This window comes from Anticarsia gemmatalis, chromosome 12 (genome assembly GCF_050436995.1).
Source record: "Anticarsia gemmatalis isolate Benzon Research Colony breed Stoneville strain chromosome 12, ilAntGemm2 primary, whole genome shotgun sequence".
Classification (NCBI taxonomy): Eukaryota; Metazoa; Arthropoda; class Insecta; order Lepidoptera; family Erebidae; genus Anticarsia; species Anticarsia gemmatalis.
The window spans coordinates 6,463,311-6,481,041 of record NC_134756.1 but is presented as its reverse complement, the minus strand read 5'-3'; the positions used below and the strand labels follow the sequence as shown (position 1 = coordinate 6,481,041).

The following is a 17,731-nucleotide window of genomic DNA, read 5'->3' as shown; positions in this document are numbered from 1 at the left end:
GACATACTTAAGCATTCCTATTTTGTGTCGCTGACCATCGCATCTTGTTTTAAATGAGTGCCTTGACGTAATTTTGACGTCTACCAGTAAAAATCAAACATTATTTAAAAAGATATTATGTACTTAATTGCAGATTACTACATGCTGGTGATTCTCAATCACGAGAGTACAGCAGAGCCACTCCGACAATATCGACTGCGCCAGCTGACGCCTCGACTGCCGAAACGCAGCGACTGTTGTCACTTGCGGGCGTCAACATGACTGAACAACGACTGCTCCAGCGAAACTCCGACCCCTCGGATACGCACCGGAGCTTTCTAGTTGGCAATCTTGATGTTATATCGAGCAGGAGCCATGAATCAGAATCCACTAGGCTTCTTTCTATGAGAAACATTGATGTCTCCCAATCTAATCAAAGGTTAGGTACCAAAGTGACTGAGCCCCCTGTACCCACTCATAGACTCCTTACATCCACTTATGAGCAACAACAAAACATTCTAAAACAATCGAGCGAAGACTGCCGACGGCTGTTGCAACAGTCGACTACCGTGGGACCTGAGACAAGCAAAAGTACCATTGATGGTACACGATTACTAACATCATCCAGCTTTGACTCCAAATGTGCTATTGATGGTGGAAGAAGTTCATCTGCAACTGAACACAACGCCATAGCAAATTTTCTCCAAAATTCGGCATCAGCGACGAATTTCAATGTCGATAACATGAAAATACCTAATTCTACAACATTCACTATGTGTTCTGAAGCGGCGAAACTTATGAATACTTTACAACAGTCCCCATTGCCTTTGAAAGGGACCGTAAATTTGAGCACTAGTCCTATTCCTCCGCAGCTTGGAGATTCTAAACTGACTAGTGTTTTGGAGCAACCAAAGCCGCTCGAGTCTACTAGACTTGTATCACAAGCGCAGCAACAAGATCTCAATCGTCTTCAAACTAGCACACCGCCTTTTAAAGATTACATGAATCATCATCTTCCTGCTTATTCGTATTTGCAAAACTCTGTCTTGCCGCCTATGTCGAGTGCTGGAGATTCGAACTTTTCTACAACCACAGCTACCAGTGATTTATTTCCGAGTACGTTGTATCGACCAGATAGTAAATTTTCTCTAAACAGATATACTACTGGTCAAACATATTCACAGAATATTCAAGGTAGCAACACAACCGAGGCGACAAAATTTCAACAGCAATATTCGTCTTCGACAGACGAAGGATGCGAGACAGACATGGAAGACGTCGCAAGTGCGCCAAGCGGAGTGCAAAACAGATTAAGTTCATATGCAAGTTCCAGTTCCAGTAGTGGTGTGGTCACGTTTTTTAACAACAAAAGTCTTAGCCAAAATCTTAGCTGTGATTCATCACAAAGTAATTTTTCTACGTTTGAAAGTCTCGACTACCAATTGTCCGATTGTTCTAGCGAGTTAGCTAGCAGTCTCCCTAGTTGTACGTCCAATGAGGATAAATTGGCCTATGAGAATAGTTCACTCGTAAATACGAGCCCAATGCACCCATGCGTTTACATATCTTCGTACAACAATAAAACTCCTGGCGTGGGGTTTATCGCAAGACATAATCCGTTGAACTATCAGTCGGCGAATAAAAATTGTACTCGAGCAATTACGCGGAGTCCAGTTGACTTCCGAGAAGGTCGTCGCGCAAGCGACGGGCTTGTAGCGCAACAAGCTGCTCAGTCTAACGATTCACAAAAGAACAGTTTGGCTTTTAACAGCCAACGCTTAAATGAAAACTGTAAAGCCAAAGGGGTGCTAGAATTGCATTTGGTGCAAAAAGAAGCCCAGAAACTTACAACTCAGTATCAATCGACAATACCAGCCGAAGAAATGACCCAAAGGCAAATTCAACACAATCAATTTGCAGCAAGTTTCAGTCCGCATTTTTTGGATACAAAGAATCCCACACCCAAACGTATCAGTCTTCCGGAAACATTCAATTACTCCAGTACTTCTCCTCCGATGCCTGCGAGTCCCAAAATGGTGGCTCAATTACAGGATCAATCGGATTTGCCACATGGGGCTTCCGTGTCACAGGTCAGCAAGCCACCTTTACAGCAGCAGCTAATGCAACACAGACTGTTTCAACAGAAACGACAGTTATTGCAGAAACAAATGACCCCGCCAAATATTCCTGCTCACGAAATGAGTATGCACACTTTGCAAGTAGGATTGAGCAGACGACAAATGTTACGACAACAAAGTTACAAGATAGCGCAGCAACAGCAAATTCTGCCTCCCTTGCCGCTGACTGAAACCGAGAATAGAGATTTGCTCGCTTTCCAGGCAATAGTGGAAGGTCCTAATAGAACACAAAAACTTAAACCGGAGGACGGTCAGGAGGACGTCTCAAAGTTTGCATATCAAGGCTCGATGGAGATTAGTATAATGAATAAGGATAGATTAGGTAACGAGAACTGGTCGAACTTACCGTCGAGCCTGCAGAGCGCTTGCCAGATATCGGAGCTGGCCGGGCGGCGCGACACCAGGGAGACGCGGGAGGCGGAGGGCGAGGGCGCGAGCCTCGCGGCCGTGGACGCGCCGCTGTGGCCGGGACAGTGGAACGCCAGCCTCTTCCAGCCGCAACCTTGCTTCCAGGTATTCCAACAGATCAATTAAGTAGAACCACGTAAAGTGTAGACTCGTAGATTTGGTAGTGCGGACATACGCAGAGTGGCAGCCGAGCTATCGGTGTCAAGTGTCCATGCATGTAAAGTGCGCTAGATGAAAGAATGGTCTCATTATGCTATGTATAAGCATTGTACTGTGAGTTTATTATTGAAACGTAGACAGTTGTAATTTCACAAAATATGAATTTACGTACCTAATTAGAGTGCATGACAATAACTAGTGCTTTAAAATATATATTACACCAATAGGTCAGTGTTTCACTACAATATAATCCAAACTGCCGTTAAGTACCTTACTATAAATTTTATAAACACAGATAATAAGTCGTGTATTGTTAGCATAATACCGGTTTTACTGATATATTATAAAATATAATTAATGCACTCAATATTTGATATATGGAAATAATTTTACTCAATTATACAAGACCTTGTTACAAAGTATTCATTCCTGTTGTTCATTACATAACATAATATATAAACAAATAATATTATCATCCTTCTAGTAATGTATAAGTTATACATATAAAGTAGCTATTCCATTTTTAAATTTTACTTGCCAAGTATTGTATTAATTTGATAGAAGTTGTATCGTAATGATTTGCATTTTGCCCACTTACTGCAACATCACAAGAATGTTCCTACATATTTATTCGTTAATTTTCTACATAGTACATTACTTTTATAGATATAAGTATCTATTTATTATAGATATTATAAGTTAAAACTATAAGTCTGTACTTTTTCTTTGTGAAAGTCTGTATAGTTTTTGTTATTATTTGCTAATAATAAATAATTTATGTAAGATGTGATAGCTTTACTTAGAGGCAAGTTTTATTTAAAATACAAGTTATTGTAAATTTATAATGATAGTTTTATTTTATCACCTTATTATTTTTTGGCAAATAGCTTTTTCGTAGATGACACAGTCGCAATGCACGTTTGCTATAGATGCGTACTATGTATTTATTTTGAGAGCTTACGTATAAGTTATTTATTATGTCTGTCATGTGTCATACCAAAAGGCTAGTTCTTTGCAAATTGCCCAGTATTATTGAGATGATCTTCAGAAGCACGCGCCACTGCTGAAAAGCAAAGTGCTGTGAAAATATGGCTAATGGTACCTAGTGCCTACAGGTCACTACTATGTTACTACGTCCCTAAATTTTTGGGTTTGTTATGACCATCTTTTTGGCAGTGGCTTCATTACCCTAATTAAAGAAGTCACGATAAAATGCATCCTATAATTATTTTATAGGAGAGAATCTGGTGAGTATGGCAAGACTAATAATCACAAAAATGAGTAAGTATTGATTGAGAACTAAAAATGTTACCACACCTTTTTACCGCTAACGGCTGATATATTATAAGCGATATATCATATGTAAGCGAAATTAGAAATCGTTATTTCTGCTTCGTCGCGTTTATTCTCCGCTGTTTGTTTCCAGTCCAACTGGCAGGGCCATAGTCTGCCGCCGACAGCGGGCATGTTACCACTCAGCGAGAGCCCCATATTGGAACTCACTGAGCAAATGGAATCCATATAGAGAAGAGGACTGTACGTTCGTTGTTATTAATTACACCGATAGCCGAATTGTGTCAGTTAATGAGGATATTGATGTATCTTATGTTAAGTTACATAATCCAGGGTTTACCGAGTTCGTTTACCTTGTTTATGAAAGAGATGAATGACAAAATTACTCAATTAGATGTTAACTTTACACACAAAAACTAACCTTTGACTCAATATGGTAAAGAACTGTAAAAAACATCCAATTTATTTTAACGTAGGTATATATGTGGGTAACAAAAACTCTTGGGTTTGTCCCAAAGCTTATGGACTCATGGGTTTGTCCTCATCAATGACACAATACGACTGTTATTCGATACGCTTGACAACATTACGATAGTATAGTCATTAATATTACGCGATTATTGTAGAACGTACCTGTACACGTGAACGTTTATAAATGTTAGTAGATATAATATGCACTATGTATTAAGTCAATAAATTGGCAAAATTTTAATCAGCGTCGTAACAATAAGCAACTGCTGTTGTAATTCATACAATTGTGGTCAGGTGTCAATGACTGGAGCGCAACAATAACAGATACCTAGATTATTCAAGGCTTTTGTATTAATATAATATGCATAGACATTTATTATTAAGTAATCACTCACTTGTGTAGAAAGTGTACTACACTACAATTCTGAATTCCTGATTCGCGGTACTAACGTAAAATCAAGGGTCTCAATTGAGAATTTTAAAATGTTGGCTGAAATCAATGTTAGTATTTTTTTTATAGTGACAGTACATTTACTAGTTGTTCCCCATTACAGGCCTCTCTTTCCATATTTTCCTGGTTGGAGTATCGCCATAGCGCGTACACAATAATAGAAATACCAACGACCTCTTGGTGTATTGTTACGTCACTGATTATAATGAATATTAAATTAATTTAGTGATAAATAACGCGACAATATCTAAATAGGTTAAGTTGTTACATGAATGCGTTTTAATTTTCTAAGCAACTTTAGAATTCTCTATCTTATGATATTCACTTAAACTTTCTTTATGATTGCTTGGACAATAAAATGCGCGTACCTACTTATGGACTCTATTTTTCAAAAGAATTTACTTTTGTATCTCTTAGATGTACTTTCTATGCAACCGAATTAAAGGGCTTAAAGGGAACTTTCTAATTGAAAAGACTCTATGGGCTGTAATACCAGTTTTGGTAAAACTGTTTTTTAAAGTTTCTCTAGAAACTTTTCTTCAATTGCTATCGTACTAGCAACTACTTTCTTACTTAATAGTTAATGTTATGTTATCGTGGCACTTATGATTGTGGTTTACGTATGAAAGTAAGCCAGGAGCAATGAAAAGACACTGTTTTACAGTAGTTGAATTAAGCGTAAATAAAATGAGTCAATAATTAGAAAACACTAATCATTTTAGTGTTGTTAGAAATATTTACACTTGTGTACTTGCATTTAACGTTAAATAATTGATAGTTTTACTTTTAAGTGTGTTTGTTTGATTTGTTCCGGTTGACAATTACATTTAGATAACAATATTCCTTGTAAATAAACTACCTCTAATTATCTTCGAATACAAGACTGAATTCAGTGTCAATTCAGACCAATGATTGTCACACGATACCATCCGAAAGTCGAAGGTTTAAGTATTTTATTTGTTAATGAAGCAATGGCAATTTAATTCAAGTAGCATGACGAGTAAGTTATTTTTATCAGTAATTCGTGTTTGTGACGAGTTTTGAAGTTAGGACATATCACAGTATGGTTAGTAGAAGTATACGTCACAGCACGTTTATATTATAGCATAATTTAGACAACGGTATTGAAAATTACATAGATACAACCGTTTTTAACGTGAATAGTACGCTAAAATGATGGTAACCGTCGCATATAAAAGCTCTAATGGTTCAATTGAATAAAACAATCTAAGCAAATGCATGTGGCAGCGTTTTTGGAAAGGTTCGTTAGAGGAGCTTAACGGTAAAATATACAATCGTATCCGAATATCTTAGATTCATGGAAATGCTGAACACGCCGCGGCGTCGGATCATTAATGAGGGAAACATGCGCAGCTGATTGCGCAGCTTGGGGGGCCACTGAAAATATCGTGTTAAGCTCTACGTTCTACCCTACCCCTCCAAAACGTGACCTATGATATCTCGAGCTTTTAACATAATGCATTGCTCTACCGACACGGCATGAATGATCCAAATGATAAAAACTGCAATGTAACCATGAATTACATCTTGCAAGGCTTGAAAGTATTCATTACTAATCATTGTCCATTTACCATCTACTAAGTAGATGAAAATTATGAAATCGTCATCAATATCATGTAATGATCAGTGCCACACTGATCACTATGAAGCTTTACCGAACCGTAACAATAACTTACATACGTAAGAATTATTTAAATATTACATTGGAACTAGTTTCAATAAGTCATTACTAAAGTAGAGAATAGTAGAATAGGTGTTTGGAGGCTTTTACACGATTAGAAAATATTGCCACTTGTATTATATTCTGACATTATCGAGCAGATTTCATGTTACTCGCAATTAAATTATTAATTAGGTTATTAGATAAGTAGACAATTTTATATAAACGAGGGTGAAGTAGACGGAAGTAGGAAACAGCAATATGTTGACCGTATTACAACACAACATGTTATGGCTTAACAGCTTCATCTAAAGAATTTTGTAGTGACGTTAACTATATATACATTTTTTTGTTGATTGTACATTTTGGGTTGTGATAACGTATTTGGCTGATTGTTAATCAATGTATAGAAGCAGTCATAATACAATAATTAATTTAAATGTGTTTTATTTCCTTAATACCTTTTATCCTTATATTTTTATTGCATCCGTTAAGTTAGGTACCTATATAAATACCGATTCAAAATAATTACACGATGTTAACCTGTACCTAGTGGTAGAGCAGTATTTTTACTAAGGTATTTTTCATGGCCTTTGAGATTTGGTCGAGTTTTACTTATTGTGAACTGTAGGTAACTACTTGCGAAATATGAATTTCAAAAGTAAGTTTAAATTTCTGAAGAACACCTGCCAACTATGGAATTTATATAATATGAAAGTAGAGTCAATTAACTTTAAAGCTGCACGTCGATCTATCAGGTACCATTTCTTTACAAGTTAAACAAGTACCTAATTATACATATAAATAAATCTTATGTATATTTAATCAATTACTACTAATCTAATCTACATTAACGTGCATTTTTAAAGTGAACGGACATTCTCTTCCTACACACCTACTTAGCAAGTTTGCACCTTCCTTAATCATACATCTGTAATAAAAATAAATACTAAAAGATATATCGAAGTAACATTGTGCAGAAATATCCGTTGTCGACCTAGTAACACCTATTTTAACACGGCCATCTATTGTACAGAAGCAATACCGCTTATCGACACTATCTCACAAGGTCAGTGCCGTCATTCACTTGTCAGTGTATGTTTTATTTACCTACTTACGAGTTGTGTATTCCTCTGATCAAATTTGTTGTAAAATGACAAAAGTAACTGAATTAATTAAATCTAAAAGACAGTTAACTTATTCATTCGAAGTGACTCCCGGTGTGACCGAAGAAGAGATAGACAAGATACAAATAGATCCTCTGTTTTACTCAGTAACATGGCATGCGAAATCTCACCGGTGTAAAGATTTGAACATAGATCCTTTACGGACAGCCAGCCTTCTGGTGGAGAAACAAAAACATGTGTTACTGCACATGTCCTGTGATATGTTGAGGGTGGAATATTTGAAGCAAATTCTGGATACGTTACAAGAAAAAAACATTTGCAACCTATTTTTAGTTTTAGGAGGTAAGTTTATGTCTATCTTCAAGTCAATCTTGTAATGTATATTCATTAGGAGATGCAGAGTAATGTAATAAAGGGACCAACCGAAATAAAGAATAAAGCGCATAAACTTTTTTAGATACAGGTGTTAAGTAATCGTAGATGTATCTTATGTTCATTTTTTTAGTCAAAGATAGATAGAAATCTTCAGGTACTGACCGAATTGAGCTGGTGAGTCAGTGAGTGATACCTTATCCTTTTACGCAAATCTTATAAATAATAATATGTACTATCGAACCAACTGAATCATGACCCATTTTGCCGATAATTCGCTTGACACCGTCAAAACAGTAAGAATTTCGTCTCTATCGTCAAAGTTGCACTTAGGACATTTTAAACATGCATACGACTGTGTTATGATGTATCTACGACTACATACAACTTTGACCTTTGTTATTACAGTGCGTAGATACGTTTTCGATAAATCACTCTTAATTTGAATGTAGAATGTAAATAGTCTAAACTCTTTTCACTACGAAAAAACCAATTTGTGTCAAATATCAAATAGCACGTCATTTAGAAATCTGTGAAACGATTAGAGTAACCATTACAGTCATTGCCCATTATACAGTGGTTGCCAATGTTAAGGAATAATACTTTTATTTTAATTTCTAAAGTAACCAGTTCAAATTAATTGCGATATATGTAATTTTTAGAATATTGGTAACATTTTTAATTTATAGAACTCATGTCCGACGTTTGTGCGACAGGCGTGTAGTTCGAAAAGAAAAAGTAAAAGTTTGTTGCAATATTTGTTAAGGACTTTTGAATTAACAGTATTATGCTAGTATTTATGGTTTTTAAGTGTTTTATATTGAATTAGTATAAAGTTATTGAAACAAAGGACTGATGTTCTTTTAGAAAGAATATTTAAGTTGCGTTTATAATAGAGTTTATGTCAATGTTTTACTAAATAAAGACACTATTGACCAAAATTGTGTATCAATTCCTTAACCGGGTAATAACTATGCTGGTTACCCTATATTATTTAATTTTTATAGTTACATTATTTCCTATAATGGCCGAATAAACCATGACCTGAGTGGGTATCGAACCCACTCCTGACGCGTCGCAGTCGTAACATCAACCCACTACGCCACGGAGCCTGTTGAAAACGGTAGCAAAGTATTATTGTATTGGCGCACAAAGATTTGTCGCAATAATGACAGATAACAAATTCATTACCAAGGAAACGAAAGGTTCAAGCCAATTTCGACCTACGCGTATATAGACGCGTTTTAGAAAATGAGCACATGGTGGGTCATGATTCAGTTTGTTCGATAGTACATACCTACCTACTAACTTACGTCATTGGCCATCAAATCAATTAAGTATGGAAGTAGAGATGATAGCTTAGGAGGTCGAAAAAGCCTCTTAACTCGATAACATTTAAAAGTACACACTTAAGTGCATCGCGTATACTGCCCAGTGTCATTTATTCCCAAAACATCTTTCAGCAAATGTCAGAACTCTAATGACGACAGTTTAATGATTTAATAACAATGTTAATTGCCAATAATTAATTATTTTCAGAGAGCTACGACCCCAAGACGTCTGATTTCACAAATACATCTCAATTAATTAAGTTCATTAGGGAGCAAACTGGGGATTACTTCTGTATTGGTATCGCCGGTTTTCCTGGATGCACAGACGAGAAATTATTGCATACTAAAGAAAAAGTCGAAAGCGGAGCGGACTTCATTATTACACAAGCATTTTTCGATATAAACACGTTCACGACATTTTCAGAACGCTGCAGAAAATTTGATATCTCTGTGCCCATTATACCTGGGGTGTTCCCCTTTGAGTCTTATAAACAATTAACCGGATTTGTCAATCTTTGTAAGATAAAAGTATCAAGCGATTTGCTGGACTCAGTAAAAAATAACGAAGACTTGAATAAACCATGCTTAGATGTAGTCAGATCGTTGATTGAAGAGTTATATAAGGAGCATCACACCACACATTTCCATTTCTATACTTTAAATAAACTGGAAAGGGTAAATACCTTTATTCAAACATTGTTAGGTAGCGACAAAAACATTTGAAAATAAAGTTGTATTTCACAATTAGTGTTTTGTCCTTATTTATTATAATGCCTTACATAATACCTAAAATACAAACAAAAAGTAGCGTACAGAAAAGGCCTATATACTCAACAGTGGGTAGATTGGGCCGAATAGATGATAAATAAATAGTGGTGAATAATAAAGCAAAGTCATAAAAACGGGTAACATATTGAACTGAATTTAGCTATTTTTGAGTTATATAATTAGTGCAGCTGCAGTCGATTACTGCGATTATTTTTGCAGTGAAAATACTATAGTACTATAATACTATATCATCAAAGCCATGTTTATAAATACCAAAAGCACAACTATGGTGATTTTTCCGTCATTATTTAAGTAAGGTAGGTAGTGTACCTATACGAAAATGCTCTATACGATTTCCTTGCAATTCAAAAACGAAATAAGAGAGGCTTTGATGGTAGTAAAGTAAGTTTAAGCAATTAATTAGTGTGGTAAAAATTTTTTTGTTCGTATTTAAATTATTTTATAATATGGCAATCAAAAACAAGTAATGTCAGAATCAACCGTCATCTGTCACAAATGTCAGTGTCAAGTTTATTATCTGTCAAAGTCGATTCGGTTCGAGAATTCCGAGAGTGAGGTTATATTGATCAAAATCAACTTTATCTTCATCAATTAAATATTGTGGTAAATACTAATTACTACGGATAATCATTACAAGTAATCATTTCTGGAGTACTCAAGCGTGAGTTACCTTATTTATCAACAACATATAAATATTGTTTACAACATGCCGCACCTATTTTATTGAGATAATGATTACATTTTAGGTTGAAAGATGTCCTTTCCTGATAGACAGCAGCGAAAATTATGTTGGGACTCCAGAGATCGTTACTGGGAATGTCTAGATAATGAAAATATTAAAGACAGTTCGATAAAGCCCAAAGCATGCGCTGAGTTGAGGAAGTTGTTTGAAACATCCTGCCCCACTCAGTGGGTCTCACATTTTGACCGCAAGCGAGACTTTAACGTGTTCAAAGAAAAAATGCAGAAAGAAGGATTCGAACCTATTAAAGATCAATAATATTGTTATAATAGATTGTTATTGTACATATAGAATGTAGTAAATTATTTTTAAAGCCATACACAGCTCTTTTATTTGTTTATCCATTACAATCAATTATAATTCCTACAGTTTATTTATATCAAAACAGAAATTTGTTATTATGTTCGATACCTCAAGTACACATGTAGGTACACTTACTTATTGAATTGCCTGGCCCTTAAATCTGGTAAATATAACAAACAATCTCATCGTTTAATTTCAGGAACGTCATAATGGAGAGAGCACAAAAAGTTTTAAGTGAAGTGGACGTTCCAACAAATGATTTAAAAGTGGAGACTATACAGGTACAGTTTACTCATATAATATTTTAATACTACTAATACTAATATGGTATTTAAAGCTTGCTAATACTGCTTATTTATACATCCAAAGATTTGCAAGCTAGCAGGTACAGTTTACTCATATAATATTTTAATACTACTAATACTAATATGGTATTTAAAGCTTGCTGATACTGCTTATTTATACATCCAAAGGTTTGCAAGCTAGATAGAGACAGGATGCCATGAAATAAGTCTGCAACCATAACTTTACTAAGATCTATGTCCTGTCTTGATCATGCTTGTAAACTGTTTCATAGGCATTACCTAAAGTCATGTAATGGTCTCATGTCTTGGCGTCCTGTCTCAGTTAACATGTAAAGCTCCAGCTCAATATTGTTATATAACTGCTAACCTTCAGCTTTAATATCCAAATTATTGCATATACAGAAGTGTAGTATTTGAAAACATTTATTAATATTTTCAGGAAATATTGGTGCTAGTGAAAGAAGACTCCAAATTCAAACTCAGCAAAGAGTTTTGGAACAAAGCAGCTGCAATACTGTGGAAACATTTAAAGGAGTGTCTTGAGAAATTGGATGACCAACTGTTATGTGCTACCTGTTTTTATTGTGTACTTCTAATGGGAGATCAACAGGATAATTACTTAGATGAATTACTTAATATTGTGGGCCCTGAACCAAATTCTGCTTCACAAGCTATAAGAAATAGTACACCAGGCTCTAAAAGATTGCCTTGGAAGACACATAATGACACAGAACATAAAAATAAAATTGTAAAATCAAACAGCAGCGAGAAAGAACAATCAACAAACACTTATCAAGTTGTCTCTTCGATGTACGGAATGTTTCAATCATCATTTCTCATACAAAAACAAATGAACAATGTTCCCAAAATAGCTGCAGTAATAAAAGAAATGTTTGATCTACTCATTCTAATGGGATATGAATACTCGCAATATACATTCCTTGCCTTCAAAATATTAAAATCTTGTAAAAAGGTATGTGGAGGACCTTTAGAAAGCTATATTTTTAATAAAGATAATCAAGAGAAACTATTGGGATTGGTAAATAATAATTGGGAGAATCCTATCACAGGAGTCAGAGATATGAACAGGTCTTTATTTCAGATAGTTGTTACAACAATAGACAGTATAACATATGAAAAGATATTAAAAGAAATTGATGGTTTCTACTGGAACAAGGCAAAGTTTTTAATGCTTTCAGAAATCATTGAGAGTTATAAAGGAGACCTTAAATCATTGGTAACAAGCAAATGGATTGATGGTCTTATTTACAGTTTACATAAACCTGGACTTGTGTCAGCTGGAGCTGATATGTATTATGCACTGCTAAAAAAGATCAATTCACAAGACTATTGGTGTGAACTATTCCTGCCTAATATTTTAAATATCCTTAGGAGTACCAACACTAAAGCTATTGAGAATTTTAGCAACTATTGGTGCATAACTACTATGAAGAAATTTGGAACAATAACAAATGTATTTATTGATGAATTAGATAGAGATGATTTAGAACAAGTTTTGTTTAGCAAATTGTTTATACTGAAGCAAGCTAATAAACTGGGTTTAGTTGATAAAAACTGGAATTCAACTGAAGAGAATACTACCATTCAAAAAGCAGTATTGACTGGAATAGAGCACTGTGATTGTCACACAAGAATGTTAGCTTTTGATATTGTCTGTGTATCTCAAGGAAAATCTATACCAAGCCTTATAGAATATGATATTATAATGAACTACTTACACAATAATGTTAACTCCGATAGCACAGTACTTAGATTAAGCATGTTCTCCAGTTTCAACTATTTCTTAACACAATTACATTTTACATTTATAAACTTCATAATTAAAAACGACCATAAAGAAGCTTTGGAAAACTTAATAGATTTTTGTAGAAGGCTGCAGGAATTTGTATTAAAGAACTTGAAATTGAATGGCAACTATCAAAGAAAGATTACAAGTGTAAAACTGTGTAACTTCATACTTACAAGTTTGAGTGAAATTCCGAAGAAGAGAAAAGACCAAACTCGCCAGGGAGCTTTAACCTTGATAAGCCTTTTAAAACAAAATAATCATTGGATATTATCGAGTGAGGAATTTATAAATCTACTAATTAGTTTTTTGAAAGACCCTGCGGACGATATAAGAGACACTGTGGTAAAGATCTTGCTAAGTCATTACAAAGAGGAGTTGCAGGACTCTTTATTAACACATATTATAAACGACGCTAAAAAGAGCATGAGTAGTAAATTTTTCTACGAAATTAGTTGCGGTCAAAGTATGTTCAAATTGATCACGAATTTACTAATAAATAAGAAAATGTTGACTAAAACAGAGTACAAAAGTGTCGAAGATATATTTGAGTTTGCATACAATGAGTTGACTACTGAACATGCAGCTAAAACAAATGTAATGAAGTCCATTGAAACAGGAAAGCAGTTACATTCCTTTATGAGTATCTTGCTAGTTGTGCTAGAGGAATGTATTGTCAATTCACACAAAATAGACATTCATAGTAAAGTAGCCAACCTGCTTGAGGTTGTAGAAGGTATATCCAATCAGTTTGCATGGGAGGAAGAAGGGAGTTCAGATTTCTCAAAGATGAATGACATGGTACAGAATATTATAGTAAGCTCTGGTTACAATCTTGCTGATGTAGGTGACCACACAAAAATATCTGGACTACAACAAATTGTATTGAACTGTCTTTGGCTAAATGTGAAGGTACCTACATGATCTGCTGTTGTAATTGCATTATACAAGGCTATATCACAAAAGCGCGAACTACGTCATATCAAAATAGTCATAAGAATGTGACTATGTGTAAGTGCGACTTACCCCCGGTTTCTGAATAGTTTTAACGGTAGTTTATCTATTCAGTAGCGTTTTTTATATGAGTTTAAACACTATTTAATAAATAAACTACTGCTAAATGTACGTCAGAAACCGAGGGTGAGTCTAATAAAATTACATTACGTATTTCGCACGTTTGTAATGAGCCGAGTAGTGTTGCCTATAGTATTTCTTTTTATAATAATATTTAACTTGTATTTTTTTATAGGCATCTTGTGACTTGGCATCAATACTAATACAGTACAGTGAGAATGATGTTAGCATGTGTGAGAAATGTTTAAATATAATAACACATGTTTTGGAGACATCTCGACATAAAGGCGCTATCGAAGCTGCAGGAGCTGCACTTGGTAGATATTATTATATTTTTGTATTCTTATTCTGCTAGATTTAAAAATGATTTTACTTTAGGTGTTTTTCAGAACCATCAGTCTATGTTGTTCAGTTTTTAAGAAGATATATTGTAGTTATAACATAATATCCAATAGTTACGAATTATGTTTTGTTTTAGGAAAGGGCATCCAATATTTAACTTCATTACCAGAAACAGCCACAAATGATGTCTCAAAAGTGCCATTTACATTACTCAAAAATAAGCTGAATGACTTAATATCTGAGACAAATAAGATGTCGTCCATCACAAGAAGGGGAGCAGGACTTTCTATAATGGTTCATAGGATAGTATCAAGTGATATGAAAAAGGGCAAGGTAAGGTGTCAGTAAATGTCTTCAAACAAATGATTGTACAATCCCGAAATAGGATTCAGGCGCGAAATAAATCTATACCTACTAATCTATACTATCTATACTAATATTATAAAGCTGAAGAGTTTGTTTGTTTGTTTGAACGCGCTAATCGCAGGAACTACGGGTCCGATTTGAACAATTCTTTCAGTGTTAGATAGCCCATTTATCGAGAAAGACTATAGGCTATATCATCACGCTAAAACCAATAGGAGCAGAGTAACAGTAAAAAAATCACAAAAACTGGGAAAATTATGATCCATTCTCTCTTATGTGACGCAAGCGAAGTCGCTCATGAGCTAGTAATTAATACACAATAGAATCTAAAAGTGTCGTGAAGCGCATGGTGCTTGTGCTTGCCGCTGTTGACAGTCCGCTAAGAAATTCTCCCTAAAAAGGTCCATTAATTTAATACGCTTAATGTTTTTTGCAGCCTCTATTCCACTATTTCATAAAGACACTCTTACAAATATGTAATACGAAGCAGGCTCCAGAAGTAAACTGTCAATCTAATGTTATTGATGACAGTGTCGAGAACCAAGTGGATTTACCTAAAGCTATCTATATACATTTTATGACACGGATTGTGACTGATAGCAGCCTAGCGACAGACATGATGTATTACTCTGTGGAATTGGCTGAACTTGCATTTGGCAATCTTACGAGTCCACATTGGCAAATCAGGTAACAGTCAAAAAGTATTTGTTTTTTGTCATAGCATAATGAATTTAAATGTTTGATATTATACTCTTAACCCGTGGTCCTGTACGACAAGATATATGGCTGTGAATGAGGCTAGGGAAGTTTGTAAGGATCGTACCAAGTGGCGGTTTTTGGTCTCTGCCTACCCCTATGGATAAAAAGGCGAGCTATTAAAATTAAAAGTATAAAGATTACCTATTTTTTTAATATTTTCAGAAATGCTGCTCTTCAACTATATGGTGCATTGATTCCTAGATTGATAGGTCAGAAAAAGGCTTCTGGTACGGACGAAGAAACAATCGCGACCGTTGCTTGTGACGAAATGCGAAACCATCTGCCGAAACTATGGAAATATATCACAAAGCAGTTGAAACAAATTTCTGGACAAGATCTAATACAAACTCATTCAAACCTCGTTCCCATATTAAACATGTTAGCAAGTAGCGCAAAACGATACAACTTTTCCATGCATTTAACAGAACAAGACGAATTTTGTGATCTATTTAATAACTTGATTTCTCTACTAAATAGTCCAATCTATACTGTAAGACGTTTAACTGCGAAAACTATATTTAACATTTACGAATTTGAATTTATTAGTGATGGGATATTAAAACAAGATAATATCACTGAAAACCAATTGCATGGATTGTTACTTTTATTGAATTTATGTTACAAATATTATACTAGAGATTCAATACCTGATAATTCTTATACAAGCCTTCAAGACAAATTTCGCAAACTATTTGAGAGTAAGAAACACTCATATCTGTGTAAGAAACTGTATGAAGATATATATGCCAATGATTTGGAGTACAAATATGTAGAAAACACAATACTGGAGATGAAGGGTAACTTGAGCCCTGGAGTACAGATTTGGGCAGAGTCTAGATTAAAAAAATACATTCATAAATGTTCATGGCATGACATTCCAAGTTTACTGCAAATAATTTTGCATCAATGTGATTATGAAAAATATTGTGAAATGATTCTTACTAAAATGGAACCAGAAAGTATTATTCCCACTGAAATCTTAATTAAAATGGCAGATACATTAAGTTACCATGAAAAAAGGTTTAACAGTAGTATTATTTGGAGTATTCTCTACGAAATATCTCTAAGAACAAGTTTGAGTATAAATATAAAAGAATTGTTGAAAGCTTTAGAAGGAGGTGTTTCATACAATTTGAGATACATGGTTCCATTGATTGCAAAAAAATTAGAGACTGCTACTATTGAGAATAAATCAAGAATAATTAATATCATAAACAACTTATGTGATTTCGAAAATTCTGATGTAGATATGAGACACATAACAGCTATTGCCAACAATGAAATTGCACACAAATTAAGTGTGTTGCCAGATTCATTAAAAGTTATATCAATTAAATGTGCAGTCTTGCTTTTACAAGATGAGGATGAAGATGTAAGGAATTTATCTGTTCAATATTATTCTAGTTTATGTAAAGAAAAAGGGCTACTTCAGCCATACATCTGTCTTAATAAAATACTAGAAGATGATTTCCTCACTACCATATTTGATGAATCTAAAAGTTCAATTGAGGATTTAAAGACACAATTATTTGATATGTCACAGTCAAATCATACAGTTGATGAATACAATCCATTTGCAAATGACTCTAAAAATATTTATTTTGAACCAGATGTACTGAAACAAGCATTGGAGAAATTAAATTTTTAATTTATTGTTGGTAAACTTATAGCTTTTATGTTTTCTAATTATAATAAAGTATTTTTTTAACTCTTTTGGTATGTTTCATTTACCTAAGTATCCAATTATTCATCTTTTAAAATTGGCTGTTAGAACCTGAACACATTACACTGATTGTTGACTGTAAATCTGAAAATGTTCTGTACACTAAATGAG

General features: G+C 34.4%; 4 protein-coding genes across 4 annotated transcripts in view; all 4 read left to right on the top strand.

Annotated features, from left to right (window-relative positions):
* Sik2 (Salt-inducible kinase 2) overlaps positions 1-3,523 on the top strand; it is a 36,357-nt gene extending 32,834 nt beyond the window's left edge. Inside the window, exon 9 of the mRNA XM_076121184.1 lies at positions 134-3,523. Within this exon, the coding sequence (XP_075977299.1) occupies positions 134-2,651 (2,518 nt within the window). The 3' untranslated portion in view covers positions 2,652-3,523. The remainder of the gene's footprint in view (positions 1-133) is intronic.
* A 4,145-nt stretch (positions 3,524-7,668) lies between these two features.
* On the top strand, positions 7,669-10,168 carry LOC142977002 (methylenetetrahydrofolate reductase (NADPH)). The gene is made up of 2 exons (XM_076120663.1): positions 7,669-8,049; positions 9,619-10,168. Exons 1-2 carry the CDS (start codon positions 7,734-7,736, stop codon positions 10,131-10,133), a joined length of 831 nt encoding a protein of 276 aa, XP_075976778.1. The 5' UTR covers positions 7,669-7,733; the 3' UTR covers positions 10,134-10,168.
* Positions 10,169-10,710: 542 nt separating this feature from the next.
* LOC142977004 (cytochrome c oxidase assembly factor 6 homolog) lies at positions 10,711-11,260 on the top strand. The gene is made up of 2 exons (XM_076120665.1): positions 10,711-10,860; positions 10,946-11,260. Exon 2 carries the CDS (start codon positions 10,954-10,956, stop codon positions 11,197-11,199), a length of 246 nt encoding a protein of 81 aa, XP_075976780.1. The 5' UTR covers positions 10,711-10,860; positions 10,946-10,953; the 3' UTR covers positions 11,200-11,260.
* LOC142977001 (uncharacterized) lies at positions 10,727-17,714 on the top strand. Its single transcript, XM_076120662.1, has 7 exons — positions 10,727-10,802; positions 11,444-11,525; positions 11,989-14,268; positions 14,606-14,747; positions 14,909-15,105; positions 15,575-15,825; positions 16,060-17,714. The coding sequence occupies exons 2-7, from the start codon at positions 11,454-11,456 to the stop codon at positions 17,543-17,545; spliced, it is 4,428 nt and encodes a 1,475-aa protein (XP_075976777.1). The 5' UTR covers positions 10,727-10,802; positions 11,444-11,453; the 3' UTR covers positions 17,546-17,714.
* Positions 17,715-17,731: the final 17 nt, after the last annotated feature.